Below are 16,741 nucleotides of genomic sequence, written 5' to 3' on the forward strand. Positions count from 1 at the left end.
CAATGGCTGGGGTTGATGTTAGGGTTATTTTAGTGTGGGTATATACATGTAATGACAATGTTTTCTTTTTTAATACATGTATTCATCAAAGCAATTATTGTTATAGATGACCTTTATGAGCTATAGAGCAAAAATACAAGGAATGTTTAACAGACTACATGGAATGGTTGTTTATTTACTTGCTTCAGTCATTCACACACACACTGTCTCACCCATGCCCCCTCCTCTTTCTCTCCCCCCCCCCCCTCCCATTCCCATTTCACTCTATCTTTTAAAATTGTTTGATACATTGTATTTAATCGAAGTTCATAGTTATGTTTTGAAAATTCCTTTATCTCAAAGCTGTCATTGTAATTAATTTCTCCCAGCCATAAACATTTGGATATGGTTTTCTGTCTGTGGTATTAAACACAAACGTTCTTTGAACTTTTGTATTTGTTATTCATGCACCCACTTTAATTTTATCCATGATCTCTGTGGGCTCTCAATTCAGGAGATAACATTCAATATTGACATTTTTGACGAACTCATCTTTTCAAATTCACTTTGGAAGTCTGGATAAACATACATGTGTATGTACAAACATGTAAAAAGTAAATGTGTAACATGTATGTACATGTACTTGGAAAGAGTCAATACAGTTTGTAATCTCAGACTTCCTACTTGATTATATATTATCCCACTGATTATTGTCATAATCAGGCACCTGATGAAGTAGTCTACTGTACTCCCCCCCCCCCCCCTCTTCACCTTGTACATGAACTTGTATAGTATTCAAATGTAGATGGACAGATCAAACAGAAATACTGATATGCTTTGAAAATGTGCCTTTACTTCAATTTTGGATAGCAATGTGTTATCAGATGGATGGTACAGTCTGTATTTCTAAAGTTTGTCCATTATTGCTCAATAGATAGTTCTCATAGTCATTGTAAGATTTAAAAAATCAATATATTCTTCACTAAAAGAATGTGGTATTATGAACAGATGTGAAATTGATCAAAATTATTATCAAAAGTGCAGTGTTTTCACAGTATTCCAATGATCATACTACTTCCGTAAATATAATAGAGTTTGGTCCTGTTGCAATGCATTGTAAATGCACATACCGTGAATGATCATGGATGATGTCGATTTCCCTTGATTGTATCTACATGTGCTGCATGACCACATATTATGTCCATGTTTCTCAGAATGTTAATTGTACAAAGAAACAGAGTCTTGTTATCTCTACCAACAGGAAATCAAACTGGATGTTATCAAGGAAATATTTGCTGCAGCAGGAGACAACACAGTACTTGAATCCCTCAGCATGGCTAGCACTGGTTTAGCAGATAAAGCAGCAGCAGTAAGTTGATCTCTTAGAAAAAAAAATTGTGACTGCTCCAGCTAGGTGAAATCAAGACATTGTCATGGAAAATAAAGAAAGTGTCAGTTATTTTCATTGAAAAGTAATGTATTTGGCTTGAGCTTGAAAAAGGCTACAAAGTACAGGTTTCTTATATATTCAGCAATAGAGAAAACTGTTGCAAACCCTCTTGGGTTTTTTTATGAGATTTTAACATGGGGCATGTTTAAGCTTCCACTTTTCAGGCCAGAATCAACATTTTCATATGTGATTTATAGTCCAAAACATGGTTGCATCCATGCATTGGAAAAGTGCAGTACGTGTCCATGTGTACAGTAAAACATCAATCAAAGTTCATTTGGTGGTTAGCATGAGATTAATGACAGATGGATTTCCTTCCATTCTCAGATGGCTGCTGAGGTAATCAAGAAGAATTCGACATTGAAGTCAATGAACTTGGAATCAAATTTCATCACCAGTGAAGGCATGAGTATACTCTGCAAAGCTCTGGCTAACAACACATCATTGACTGAATTCAGAGTAGCAAATCAGGTAGGAGGACTGTTGGGTAGTTATGAGATTGTTCCCCAAAAAAATTGATTATCATTGTAGCAGATGATAAAAACTATTCCAATTTGGGTTTTTTCATGTGTATAGATCCAAATACATTAATCCATTACTATTTAATCCTCCTTGGTGAGGTTGTTATTATTATGATTTGTGTTTATTAGCTGAATTTCATTTATTTGAGATTATGAATATGGGTTATTGTGATGTTAATCCCGAACATCAAACAAGAACTATGAGGGGAAAATGAGAAAATGGCTACAATTCATAATTTTCGATTGGAAAGATTATTTCTTTATGGAATGTATTCTTCAATATAATAACAGATTTGTGCAAAAATTTTAACCTCTCACAATTTCCATAGATAAGGTATCAATATATCATCTTAGCTTTTTATCATGTCTGAATTTGTGACAGTATGACAATATTTTTAGATTTATATGTCAATTAGTTGTATATTTGGCTATTTACATTGATTTTCATATTTAATTTGCCTTGCAGTTAACCTTGTAAAGAAGAATAGAATAAATAAGCAATTAAGCATGTCCATTTAATAGGTTATATCCGTACGCCACTGATGAATTTCCATAGTATTTATTGTGTCTGGTGAGATCAATTACATGAAGCGTGACATATTTAGACAGATTTCACCTTGAGTGAGATCAACTGAAATGCTAAAATTGAAAAGATTAGAATTTCATACCAAATAGTTTTTTCAAGTCATGTTGGTCATGTTAATAGTTGAATTTGTTTAGACTATGTATCATATATAGCTTTAGCTGATATAAAAAGAAGATCACTACATGTAATGTTACTTTTGAAATCTATTATTCATGGAACAAAGAAATGTAAAAACAAAAACAATCCCCAAGTTGTTTTAATCTCACACAACTTTTGAGACCTAATTTGTGATGACCAGTTGCACAATTCCAAGTGACACAGCAGACCTAAACTAGCTAAGAACATGATTTTCATGTACAAATCCAATACTCAATCTGATTATTCCAAAATTCACAAGTACTTTTGTTTTTACTCTTACCTAAAAACAAATCTGTGTTTATGATTTACTAGAGTAGTTTCGCTGATCATCCCTAAAAAAATACAAAAAAGGCAAAGAAAATGCATTTCTTATGCCATATTTTTAAAGCATAATTGCTGAAGAGCCAGAAAAGTGTAAAGATCAACATAGCAGTCATGAGCTTTATTTCCAGATTTACAGCCAAATCGTAATTTAATGCATGAATGAGTCACAGTCACTTCAATTCAACGCAACTGAAGTCAACATCTTATTTGTGCTTTATTTTTCTCATATATTTATATCTTATTGATATTTTTCAGAGATCAATGATAGGCAGTAAAGGAGAACAGGAATATGCCATCATGTTGGAGAAGAAAAACAAGACTCTTCTAAAACTTGGTTTGGCCTTTGAGCATGCAGGACCTAGGTCAATGGCACAAGATGCTCTCATGAGAAACAATGAAGCAGGTAAGATGAAGAGAACAGTTATATTAAAAAAAAGAAGTTTTAGGTATGCGGCAGGTAAAAATTCTTGGGATGCTGAGATTTGGCCAAATAGTGCAGGAAATTCATTGAATATTGTCTTGAAAAAAATAGTACAATGATTTCTGTAAAATGAATAGTTTAAGTGGCTTCATCTTGGGGGGGGTCCAATTTCTTGAAAAGCCTCATCAGTAGACTTATGGATGGAGAAGAACAAGACACATGTATTCGCGAAAATAAATAAATAAAAGAAAGTAATAAAGAAAAAACAGTTTCAGGTTAAGTTTCTTCTCTGTGAAATGAAAAAAAAGGTAATTTTGCTTTATAGTTTATTTGGAATTTTGCATGTTTTTTCTTTCAAGCTGACCTAACACTTAAAGTGCACACTTTAATATTTTAAATGCATGATTTCCGAAATGTAATTTCAGGCAAATGGTTGGTTATGGAGAATTGGGTTATAATAGCTTTTGATGGTAACCCTTTGAGGTAATATCTCCCACTACCTAGGTTAATGCCTAAAGTTCCCCTAGCCTTAATCTTGACCCTAGATATAGGTTAACTGTTCAACTTTTAAGCCAAATCCTCTAGGGTAATCCCTTGATGAAATGAAAGACGGGGAAATCGTCACTAGAGGAAATCTCACATCTTTAAAAAGAAAGATGAAAAATGATGATCGAACGAACTGACAAATGAGGTCAGTCACAAGTAGAGGATAAGTGTAGAATCTTCCTGTTGTCATAAGGGATATTCAGAATCCTTTCTACATGTAGGTCAACACCTTTGTTGTATTGTTAACATTATACACAATACACACCTGTAATGGTTGGTAAACAAAGCTCTCTCAGGCCTGTTGGATCTAAAGTTGAAATTAGATATCAGCTCTGTACATACAGAGTGATAGGTGAAAAAAGTGTCTGGAATCAGTATCTTGTAGTGCCATGGCATTTCCAAATTATCAAAATTATAATGAGCAGACTGGATGTTGAATAAAATCATCTTGCACTTAACTTTGAATTCCAATCAGGGGACTATTATGAGCGATTTTCAAATTTATGCAAATTTAATTAAGCACGTTTTTTAGATCATCATGCATTTCACTTTGGATCTATGTGTTTTTGTATGTGTATTGTCCCAAATACTTAATCTGTCATTTTAATGTGTTGATTGTAAAGGACAAAATATTGAAATTCAGTTATCTTTCTTTTTTTGTTACATTTCCTTTGTTATATTAATCATGATTTGAAAAAAGTGAATTCTCTTGTCCTATTCATGAGAACCCTCCTCCCGTTTTTATGCAGATGTAATTTTCAATTTATTGATGTGCCACTCCTTTGAAAAGAAATGAAAAACACACCCAAATAACATCAGCATTCTTTCTGCTGATCTCCTAAACTTAATCATGCTACAGTACATGCACCTGTCGTATGAGGCAGAGAAAGTATGCATTATTAGGTACACAGGTGTGTACATATAAAGTGTGCATTTCTCTTTGTGTCAAGCAGAGTGTTTCCTTTTGCAGTCACTGTATCCAGAAAAGAAAGTGTATCTTTGTGTGCCCCACCTCACAAAATGTCAACATCGTTCAGGAGTAGGCAAATATCAAGGGGTTGACAATCAGAGAAAGTCTTATCTAAAAAAAAAAAAACAGCCTGTGATTTTGAGAAAAGTGATGCCATGGAAATTTAAATGTGGGGAATTGTTATTTTACAGTGAAGGCAATAGGTAGTAGAATTTAAATAATCTGGATGTGTTCCTGATTAAGGAAACAAGTCAAAAGATGTAACAACATTATTCAGTTCTCCAGCAAGCCTTCAACATTTTTGTTGAATGATTATTTGGTACCCAAAGCTCAAAATGGTCAGAAGTGAGTTCTGTCCTTCTGTTTGTCAGACCCTTGATTTCACTTCAGAGAGTGGAATTCATATTGACAGAAATGCTCTGATTTAAGAAGGAAGATACAATAATGAGGTTACTTCTTTGGAATGAAGAAGTTTATAATCCGGAATGCTAATTATCAAATTGGTATTATATTTGACAAGGACCAATAATCCAGAATAACTCATTAAGTTAGAATGAAGCACAGTGAACCATGCATTTGACCATCCCACCAAAAGTAGTAAAAGCTTTTTAGCAGCTGGGGAGCGTTTCATCAAAGGACGTGTCAGATGTTTTATCTGACGAGTCTTGGTTCATACGACAGTTACCATAAGAACTGCTTCTCAGCCAATCAAAATCAAGGAAAGTTGTCAGAGCCTTGACAAAGATGTTGATGAAATATGCTTCCATGGAATATCATACATGTATCTGACCCCAATATGTTATAAATTACCATTGGTTGTTTGAATGTGAGAGGCAGGCATATACTTCCAATTAAGAACAAAATAGTTTCCTGTATCCATACTCTGTAGATAGTTGTGTAATTGTTATTTTCCTTCTAAGACCTTGCTTTATATACAAAAACTTAAAGTAAAAAAACCCTTATTTTGATGATTGGAAATGGTATAAAATAAAGCATAAAAATAAGTTATTGAATATACCATTCTTATTTTCTGATTTTTTTTATTCATTTTCTGAAACTATATTAAAAATCAGAGCCAATATTTGAGAATGCTGTACAGATTTTTGTAATGGTTGTTTCAATTTCCTCATTATTGTTCCAAAGGTTTTATTTTCCTTTAAAGGTCAAGTCCACCCGAGAAAAGTGTTACTTTTATAAATAGAGAAAAATCAAATTAGCAAAATGCTGACAATTTCTTCAAAGTCGGATGTAAAATAAGAAAGTTATGACACTTTGAAGTTTTGCTTATTTTTCACAAATCTGTGATATGCACAACTCAAATGAGAAAGTTGATGTCCCTCACTTTTTCTTGTTTTTTATTGTTTGAATTATACAATATTTCATTTCTTATAGATTTGACAATAACTGACTTGTATGAATCATATAGCATTAAACTATGCTCATTTCACATGTTAAGGGAGGAATTAATCGTTGTTTCGCTTGATAATGAGGAGAAAAATAGAATATTCCCTATTTCATATAATAAAATACAAAAGAAATTGTCAGTGAATGACGTCATTAGTCTTTTCATTTGCATACCCACCATGATGTGCATATAACAGTTTTGTGAAATTAAGCAAAATTTTAAAATGTTGTAACTTTCTGAATTTACATTCGATTTTGATGAAATTTTCAGTGTTATGCTTGTTGGAGTTTCCTCCTATTATTCAAATTAACTTTTTGTTGTGATGGACTTGTCCTGTAAAGGAAAATAAAACATTTGGAACAAAAAAGCTTGTGTGAAAGCAGACAAATCAAAGAAACAGATCTACGAAAGTGTGAGAAAAATCAGACAAATAATGAGAAAGTTTTGAGCATTTTAATATTGCGATGATTAATGCCATGGAGATCCTCTAATTGGCAATGCAATAAAGATGTGTGATGTCACTTGTGAACAACTCTCCCATTACTTTTCTATGTATTTCACTTAAACTGTCTCTGTTATCACATCCACCAGTAGATCATGCATTCTTTCTACAGGAGGGCATTTAATACAGATTTTCAAAGAATACATTATGGATAAAGAGTTTTATCACCATAAGAAAGTACAAAATGAGACCTTTTGGGAGTATTTCATAGTCCATCAAAGGGAAAGTTGTTCACATGTGACATCTCACATCTTTGTTGCATTGCCAATGGGAGGATCCCCATAGCATTAGTGATCGCCATATTCAAATGCTCATATCTTTCTCATTATTTGTCCGATTTATCTGAAACTTTCTTTGTTCTTTGATTTTTCTGTTTCCACACAAGCCCTTTTGTTCCAAAGTTTCATTTCCCTTTAAATATTAAACCATTTCTCGTCAAATTGTATTTTGGTATAAGAAGTATTGCATATTTTCAAAACTACATGTAAGAGAAGTACTTTGAAATGTAAGCGAATGTTAAAGAACAAGACATAACATTTAAACATCATGAATTCTTCTAATAGCTGTTTAAAAAATATCTTTAACTTGCATTTAACAGTTGATTCAATTTTGGTTGTTTCGGATTATTTTAGTAGAGACAAACTTATACATCAACTTGACTTTAATGTTTAATACATACACTGAAGGCCTATATTTAACATCTCTATTTTTGTTTTATTTTTACTCTTTCTTTTTGCAGTGCGTACACAGAAATCAGGGAAGAAGTGAAACTGGTTATAACATGTGTTAACATGTCACAATCTCAAAGTGACTTCCTCTGCTATAAATGTAGACTTCATCTCATAGAACTCTTACTCAAAACTCAGTTCCTTTCACTTGTGTTTGTGTGTTGGGTGGAGGGATTTTCTCCTGCTGGACAACATCTTCTGGATATTTGCAGTTAGTCTGTTATGAAACCAATGGAGATCAATGGAAACCTGTAAATACACTCTTTAAGGTGCCCATGTATATGAAATATTCTTGAAGTGATGATTCTGAATCTCTTTTTTTTCTAGCTTCAGCAAAATAAAAAAGATAAGTTTGATTATATCTAATACTTCCCTTGTATTTTTTGCTATCAGTTTGAAATTTACCAGTAGACGTCATGTTCAAGTATTTTGGTCAAATCCAGAGTTAGGTTTGCTGTATCTTTTTATTTCGGAATTAAAATTGCATTTTTTTTTTGATAAATATGTTTGTTGATTTGATTGTTATTTTGTTTGTATTCATAAGAATTTAATAGTTGATGAAATTAGCCATTTTGTTTTTAAATGTAATGGTAAAATTGTGTTTCCATCATTTCATTGTCCAATGAAATCTAATTGTAGATAGAGTACACACAAACACACCCTTACAGTTCCTATCACAGGCAGCCTATCAATAAACATCTGTGAAATATGTTTTATATGTTGAAAGGGAACACTTGCAAACAAGAATATTCCCATATATCTTGACCAAGAATCACTTCATGTAAAACTTTATTAGGTACTTGTAGATTAAAAAATGTTTCATTTTGGGGACACTTTTTCCCTATCAAAGTGGAATCTTTCCCAGGGAAGGTTACAAATTCAAGGTGCACTAATGAGGAAAGGACATGGCAGGTGTTTTTTTATATTCCAATCAAGCATCTTAAATGGATTTTTTTTGTAGTTATGAGGCAAGCCCAGGGAATAGACCAAGTGTACATGCAGTACTAATTTGTACAATATTAGAATCAGAAGTGATACAGACAGCAACATTGTGACAATATTTTTAGAAGCAGAAATATTAATATGTAACAAATAATCTTTGAAGGTCATTTTGAGCTTGTTCATGGCCTGATCCTTGACTGAGAGTATATTTGTTACTGCTGTATACATGGACATGCATGCACACTTTGTTGTGCCTGTAACAAAAGGTTTAGTGCTTGATCTTACCATTGATTTATATGTTTGATTGCACATAATGATCAATGCAATCAGGCATAAAACTCAGCCCTAAGATCAATCGCTAAGCTTTGTGTAACCTACTACTGGTTTGTTTCCCACAGGCTTGCTGTTTTGATAAAAGTGCAATTAATGTAAGATGCTATGTTATTCTGAAGTGTTAAGAGAGTTGCTTCTGCACCATTTTGTACATCCTTATCCTGGAATTAATTTATTGAGTACCAATACGTAAATCAGGTCTTGATAATCGCCTGTTTTTTATTTGTCGTAATTTTAAAATCATTGGGCCCCTTGTGTATAGGACAAGTAATGGATGTGATTTGAAAATAATGTAATAGTGTAGGTCAATATTTTTTTAGTTACTGAAATATTACTTTTAAAGTAGCAGTGGTTCTTTACTATCACTTTAAGTTAATATCTTAATGTAGTGAGATCAGATTTGTATGGTGCTGCCATGCTAGTATGATTATATGAAGAACGTATTAGAGCATTTTATACAAATTTGCCCATGATCAAATTATTTGATCAGATTTTATAACATGCAAAATGAAATAAAGGAGGTGATTTTGCTTTTTATTTTTATCCTTGCCGTGCCAACCCAATTTTCAATTATGTGATATCCAAGTATAATCATACATGTATTTATCAGATCTATTAATCTTTATCCCACCTAGGTATCTTGTGGGAATCTATCTCTACTTAAAAAGATTAGAGAAAACAGAAATGCATACTATTGCTTTGTGTCAATATACCCATTTGAGAAACTTTGTACTACTTATAAAAGCCATGATATATTGGACATCGTGATAAGTAAAAACAGTATAGATGAAAAAGGGAAAGTTACTTCAACTTGCAAACTGTATTCATTATATTCATTAAATGGTGATTATTTAACACTAGATGATATTCAATTGAGAGGCTTTAAGAACTAGGTATATAGATTTTGTAGAGTGATTTATTGTATTTTTAATCAGCATTTTAGGTAGAGATGAGTGGCGTAGCACTATAAATATTAGCATTTCCCATAAGTCCGTATTTTGCTTACTATCATGCAAAATTACATGAAAATCATTTCAAACAGATTTTTATTTTTTATTTAGTTCAAAGTATAGTAAAAGGTATTGTAAATAAACAATGGTCATTCATCAATATTGCAAGAGTTGTATTTGTTTAAAAAGATGGATTTTAGAGCACGCCTTTGCCTCCTTGGTGATTATATACCAGCATTGTACAAGTTCCATCGACAGTTTACCCATAGCCTATGTCACTGTACAAAATAAATAAGAATTGGATAATTCTGTAGTCGCAATCAATTTCAAAGGCAACACCCCTATTAGAGCAATTGCTTTGATAATATCTAGAAATAACGCCATGAATGTGCTTCATTAAATAATTGAGATGACCATATTTAGAAGTTCATTGGAGTCTGGAGTATGAGAGTGCTTACTTAGACAATTAACATGAGCTTTCATTACATCCTTCTTATCATGGGTTTTATGCAAATAACGTTGAAGGTGTGCTCTTTTGCCGAATAACTTTCATTTTGAAATGATTCATCTTTTAAAGCATCTGCCAACTGCCAATCTGTTTAGATGAATTGTGTAGGAATGCTACCTTATCAACTGGCTGTTGGTCTTATTTTCTACTACGTTTGTTATTTGTGATAGATGTGATAACAGAAAAAGCTTGTGCTATTAGAGAGTGCACCAATGGAATATCCAAGTACATGCTGTTTTCTTTATAAAGTATGTAAGACTGGTACAGATTTATATCAAAATATTAATTTCTATTGTGTGAAGTAATACCCCTTTTCTGTTAATACAGGAATCCACAGAATCATTCAAATATCAGACTCTTCTTGGATTGAATAATAGCAAAGATAAGACGTCATCGTTGTGGATTGAATATTATTGGCTGATGCTAAAATGGGTAAACTAAGCCAGAAATGAACATGATTACAGTATCTTGCAAAACCATGTCATTGATTAATTAACCATGTTAATGTGCCATTAAATGTTTTATGTTTTGTATATTCCATGTAAATTGTTTGTACAAAGTCAGATTATTTCATTTATGATTAGCCATTTAGCTATCAGATTATTCTCATTTGAACTCTTTATGAATTGCATGATTTTTAAAGCTCTGCCTTCTGCCCTAGGTTGCCAATAGAAATTTTCAAAAGAGAAAGGAAGCTTGCAATTAATTGACCAATATAATCTGGTCTGATGCCTTAGTAGGTTTTATGATACATTTGCAAGTGACTTCAAATCCTCTGTGTGCATGTACTACTTATTTTATATTTAGCAGAATGTAGTTTTATTTTATTGTAGTAAGATCAGTACTATGTGTGGTATATTCAGGTTTTTATGATTAGGTACATTCTCTCCTTGCATGAACATTTTATTTAGGTGCAATTCGATAGAAGTATCTTTTGGGAGGTGGTTTGGTAGAATGTCGTAACATGGAATATGTGAAAAGTGATAAATATATTATTTTGCTCCGAGTCATCTTGTGCTTGCTTAGAGTAACATGTAATTTCTAAGCTTGTGGGTATATTGGAATAGCTGTTCACATGACCAGGAAAAGAGAGCATTCTTGTTCATTCAGGTATCCTTGAATAACCCTCACCTTAATGCAACTTCACATTGATATCAAAGTGCTGGCACATGATGCTTTAATTCAGATTCAAGCTCATAGATCGCCTAAATTGTTTCATTCTATTATATCATTGAGGCATCAATAAATAATTGCTTTATTAATAACCAAATGATTTTTTTTAATAAATACTTGGTACACAACAAATACTGTCAAGTACATGTATGTTATTTGTTGAACCACAGTCTACTAGCAAAAAGAAGAATAGGGCAAAAACAAAAATGTTCATCTACATAATACTTAGTCAATATTTATGATTTGATGATGATGATAAACAGCATTTGTATAGCACCAAAACACATTCAAAGACACCAGCTCCCCAATATGTCACACATTGTTCTCCCAGTTTGTAGTGCTAGATATGGTTGTTAAGGAACCTTACTCAAGAGTGAGGGAACACCTTTCATACTTATTTCTTACATAAAAGATTCTCTAGAAGGGAGCTTCTGTGCTTTGTAATGCGTGTGTGGTAATATTATCATATATGTTAATATGATCATGTTGTCAATGATTTACATGAATATTTGAATCAATCTGTAAGTATGTGTATTGTTTACTGGTGATGGAATGTTTTTTCCTGGCATGATATTTGAAGAATGCCGGTATACTTAAGGGAAGACTCGAGCATTTGCAGAAATGGCATGTTTTTAATACTTTCAGGAATCATTTTTCAAACATCTGCTGTATTCGTATATCATCAATCAGCATATTTTCAACTTCTACATACACGTACATGTACATATGAGACTTTGGTCAGATTCGTTTACGTAAAGGGGATTAAAGCTGGCACTTATTAGTCAAAGCCATCTAAGTATTTCTTGTCTGTACATCCTATGTACGTGAACACGTCTTTATGAATGTCCCAGACTACTAGCTCTGACCTCTATTCATCTATGTGCAAATATGTAAAAGACATAGTTGGCTTTGCCGTTATCAGCTATAACCCACTTTAATCGTGAAAGTCTGTTGATAGTTGCAACACAGATGTTGGGGAGTACTGAGGCAATGGCGTAAAAATATATATTGTGGGGCATTTTAGCACTTTTGATACAATGTCTTGGTAGAGTTCGATGAAAACACATCCAACAGCCCAGATTTAGTGGGAGTCTGTGTATGAGGGCCCTTTAGATGTGGCTACATGAATACCCAATATGCTTTATTGAAATTGGTATATAAAAGTGGTTGGGTTTCAACTAGCTATGAACCAGGTCAATTTGCACTGATTTCATTGGGGCTGATTCGGTATTCATTTGGTCATACCTTGGCCCCCAGAACCAATTTGAATGGTCATGTTTGGTGTGCAGAAGTTTTTAATCATATGATATTGAAATATGGTCATGTAAATGCTGACCTGCAAAACAAATAATAATAATGAATGACACCACACTGTAGTACTTCTGGGTTTTACTATGTGTCTAACTAATGAGGCAGCCATTATTCTATTATCTGTTATGTATTTGTTAATTATATTTCACAAAAATGTGCCCATTTTCTGAAAATGCTTGACTCTATCTTGAACTACCAGTACCTGTACATAATATACCCTTTCTATATGAGCATTTGATCGGTTTGTTTGAAGATCATAAGACAAGTAGTAAAAATCTAATTTATTTCATTCTAAGAAGGTGCACAAACTATGTTATGCTGCCAGGTAATAGAATCTATTCTTCACATAATTACTGCATTGTATTCCCTAATTTCCTGTTAAAGAGTAATGTAAAAATATTAGAGGTTATCAATATGAACTGGTGTAACCACAGAGTTGGCAGTTGTAGAATATTACTTAAAATCAATTTGAAATCGGTGTGAAATAAAAACTTGAGTGAGAATGTTGTATGATCTTTATTACTTCCAGTGATTTTCAATGTGCATCGGATTCATTCATGTTTATATATGTAATGAACTTTGATTAAATTACTGTATTAAATGTAGATTAGACCATTAATAAGTGTGTTTAGATTCTTTATTTTGTTTTCCTGCATGAGCACTTGGGTTGGGTGGAGTTGTGTATGGATAAAACCTATAGTTTAAAACAATCAAAGGATTACAACAAATTAAACAAAGAATACAATTTGTGTAGGTATTAACCAGTTTCAATTTCAGTTTGCTTACTTTTTCATATTTCACAATATTTTCCTCGTGCATATCACTTAAATATGATTTGTTTAAGACAAACATTAAAACGAAAAAGATTTAGGAGAATTATATAACTTAGATAACATCGGTCTGTTAATATAACTTGAATTAGACAATAAAAGATGGAGTTGGTGTAAAATATTTAAAACTTCCCTCCCCGGTTGTTAACCATGCTTGTGAGTATATTTCATTAATTTAAAGAGCCACAAAGCTGTTTTAAATAGATATAAACAAAGGGTATGGGGCTATTAATATTTTGTTATCTCTGTTTACCCTTTTCCATGATAAAAAAAACAAAGATGCATGTGATGTGTTTTCACGCACGATTACTTCATAATGTAATATATATGAAGTAATACAACGTCATAATATTATATATACAATAATTTCTTCTTCCCCCCACTACGTTTCTTTTTCCCTTTTACTCCTTTTCCCCCGTTTTTTCGGGGGGGGGGGGTCAGCCGATGAGGGATTGGGGATATATTCCCAAAAAAAATCAGGAAGGGGGATGGTCTGGCCTGTACGATCATGCCCCCCCCAACATTTGGAGGGCATTGAAAAAAAAACAAATTTATTAAAATGCTGAAAATCAATAAAAAAATGACAACACAGAATACAACAAAGTAAGAAAGAAAAACAAAATTCATTCCCCAAATCAATTAATCCTTTTTTTTCTGAAAGTAACTTTTTGAAAACAGTTAACGCACTTAGGCCCATTTGTACGTGATAAGTGAACTTGCCGATATAGGGTAATTTCATGAGCCATGAATAAAATTATGTCCTCTCTCATTTAAATGGTGCATATAACTTTAGCAAAATTGTTTTTAACGACAAATGCATTTTATATGTTCTGACACAGGTTGGGAATATACCTTCATATTTGAATAACACAATTTTTCCCTTTGCTCACCATCCTATAGTCGTGAGATCAATCAAGTATGGCAGGCTTTGCGATGAAATCAACGCAGTGCAATTTATGTCACTTTTCAACTAAAATTACATTTAGACCTAACACAGAACAGTATTTTTGTGCTTTTACCTTATATGATCAACAAATCTCTTCTTATTGGTTGTTTTAAGCGTTACTTATGATATTTTGTATAGGCCTGCCTTATTTATCTATCAATATTTTGAGTTAATTGTTCCTCTTCTTGAAATAAAATTGATACTTTTAAATTTGAAACTTAATTGTTGTGTTTCAGTGTTTTGTAATTTTATATTGAAATCGGACTCCAATATAATGGCCTAGAAAGTGATTTTAGGATGCTCTAAAATACCATTTTTCCACATCAATTTCTTTAAAAGTCCCTACCGTGGGAGGGTGTCTACCCCCCTTCGACACCCCCCCTCCTCCCCTGCTTGGTTGCTTCGCTCTCTCGCCGGGACTCAGACACCAATCAACCCCCTTATTATCACAAGAAATCGACACCTATGTAAAGGATCCAGGGGGCCCAACATCCCCCCCCCCTTGGCAGAACAAAAAAGGGGAAAGAAACACAGCAAAAAACTGTGGTGTTAACCGGTGTACATAGAGGACCACACCAGTTATTTTACACCGGTGTTAAATGGTGGTGTTAATACACCTATAGGTGTTATTACAACACCTTTTGTTGTTACATTTACACTCTTTGGTGTTATGTTTAATCTCTAGGTTGTAATTTTAACACCTTAGGGTGTGGTCCTCTATTAACACCAATTGGTGTCATTTTTAACACCGCAGTTTTTACAGTGAAGGAGAAAAAAATAAGAGGAGGAAAACAGGTAAAATAAAATAAGATCAGGGGAAAACTTGGAAAATAAAAAAAAATCATGTCACTATATTGCCTATTCGAATGATATCTCGCTCAATGAAGTCAATATACAAAACATTTCTCAACACGGACATCGATCTTAATTTTGTTTGATTTGCAAATTAATTTGAATAAAAGTACTTTGTAAAATGTCTGTTTTATTATCTGAATATCAGTAATTACAGCTCACGCTGAGCGCTCGCATGTTTTGTCAAGTACATATGATCGTGCATTCCATAGTTCTAAAAATATCCCTTTTTAGGTCTGATTGTCAAAACGTACTAGTAGCGCTGCGTGCTATCATTTTTATTGTATTATGTATACCTATATATTAATTCTGTAACGAATTTCTTAAAATCCAATTTTGATGAGTTTATCAAAAATTTCGGCTTGTAATTTGGGCTCGCATCAATTGTTTAAAAAGTGCTTAAAATGTCCAGTTTTCAGGTCTTGATATCAACAAATTTCGTGCTCTTATGAGGCTTAATAGATTAATAAATAGGATAATATTTTTATGAATTCCTATAATAATTGAAGTGTCCCTTTTTCAGAATGGAACATCGGCAAGTTTCACCTCGCGCTAAGGAAGAGGAATAGAAAGTCATCATTTTCATATGCTGACGAATGTAATGTATAATAATTGATCGCATTAAGTGCGATCCCTATCCACTTCACAATTTTCCTACACAGTGTCTGAAATAATGAATAAATTGACCCTTTTTTATATCTAAATATCAAATATTATCAGCTCGTGCTTCGCATTATTGATTTCATGATGAAAAATGCCCAAATTCCATTTATTTTATGTTTTTGATATGAGGATATTTTTGCAATCATAAACATCATAAATAAATCCATTTAAACCAGCAAAGGTTTTAAATAGTCATTATTCATGCGAGGTGAACAACTTGCATTAAAGGGGATGAAAACTTTGGCACAAGTAGGCTTCTGTCAAAACAGAAAAATCAAAGAATAATAACAAAGAAATTTTGAGAAAAATCGGACAAATAATGAGGTTATGAGCATTTGAATATTGCAATCACTAATGCTGTGGAGATCCTCCCATTGACAATGCGACAAGGATGTGTGATGTCACATGTGAACAACTTTTCCTTTGATGGACTATAAAATACCCCTAAAATGTCTCTTTTTGCTTTTTCTTATGGTGATACTGCTCTTTTATCTATGATGTATTTAAAAAAAAATCTGTATGACATGCCCTCCTATAGAAAGGACACATGATCTACCGATAGATGTGATAAAAGAAGCAGTTTAAGTAGAATATATACTTAAGTAATGGGGAGAATTGTTCACAAGTGACATCACATATATTTGTCGCTTTGTCAATGTGAGG

The 16,741-nt window shown here is 32.9% G+C and overlaps 1 protein-coding gene across 1 annotated transcript in view; it reads left to right on the forward strand.

The window, feature by feature from the left end:
• The window catches only part of LOC121411162 (tropomodulin-1-like), a 29,696-nt gene extending 16,301 nt beyond the window's left edge, over positions 1-13,395 (forward strand). The window contains exons 7-10 of the mRNA XM_041603709.1: positions 1,241-1,348; positions 1,757-1,900; positions 3,254-3,401; positions 7,582-13,395. Of these exons, the coding sequence (XP_041459643.1) occupies positions 1,241-1,348; positions 1,757-1,900; positions 3,254-3,401; positions 7,582-7,610 (429 nt within the window). The 3' untranslated portion in view covers positions 7,611-13,395. The remainder of the gene's footprint in view (positions 1-1,240; positions 1,349-1,756; positions 1,901-3,253; positions 3,402-7,581) is intronic.
• Positions 13,396-16,741: the final 3,346 nt, after the last annotated feature.

This window comes from Lytechinus variegatus, chromosome 3 (genome assembly GCF_018143015.1).
Source record: "Lytechinus variegatus isolate NC3 chromosome 3, Lvar_3.0, whole genome shotgun sequence".
NCBI lineage: Eukaryota > Metazoa > Echinodermata > Echinoidea > Temnopleuroida > Toxopneustidae > Lytechinus > Lytechinus variegatus.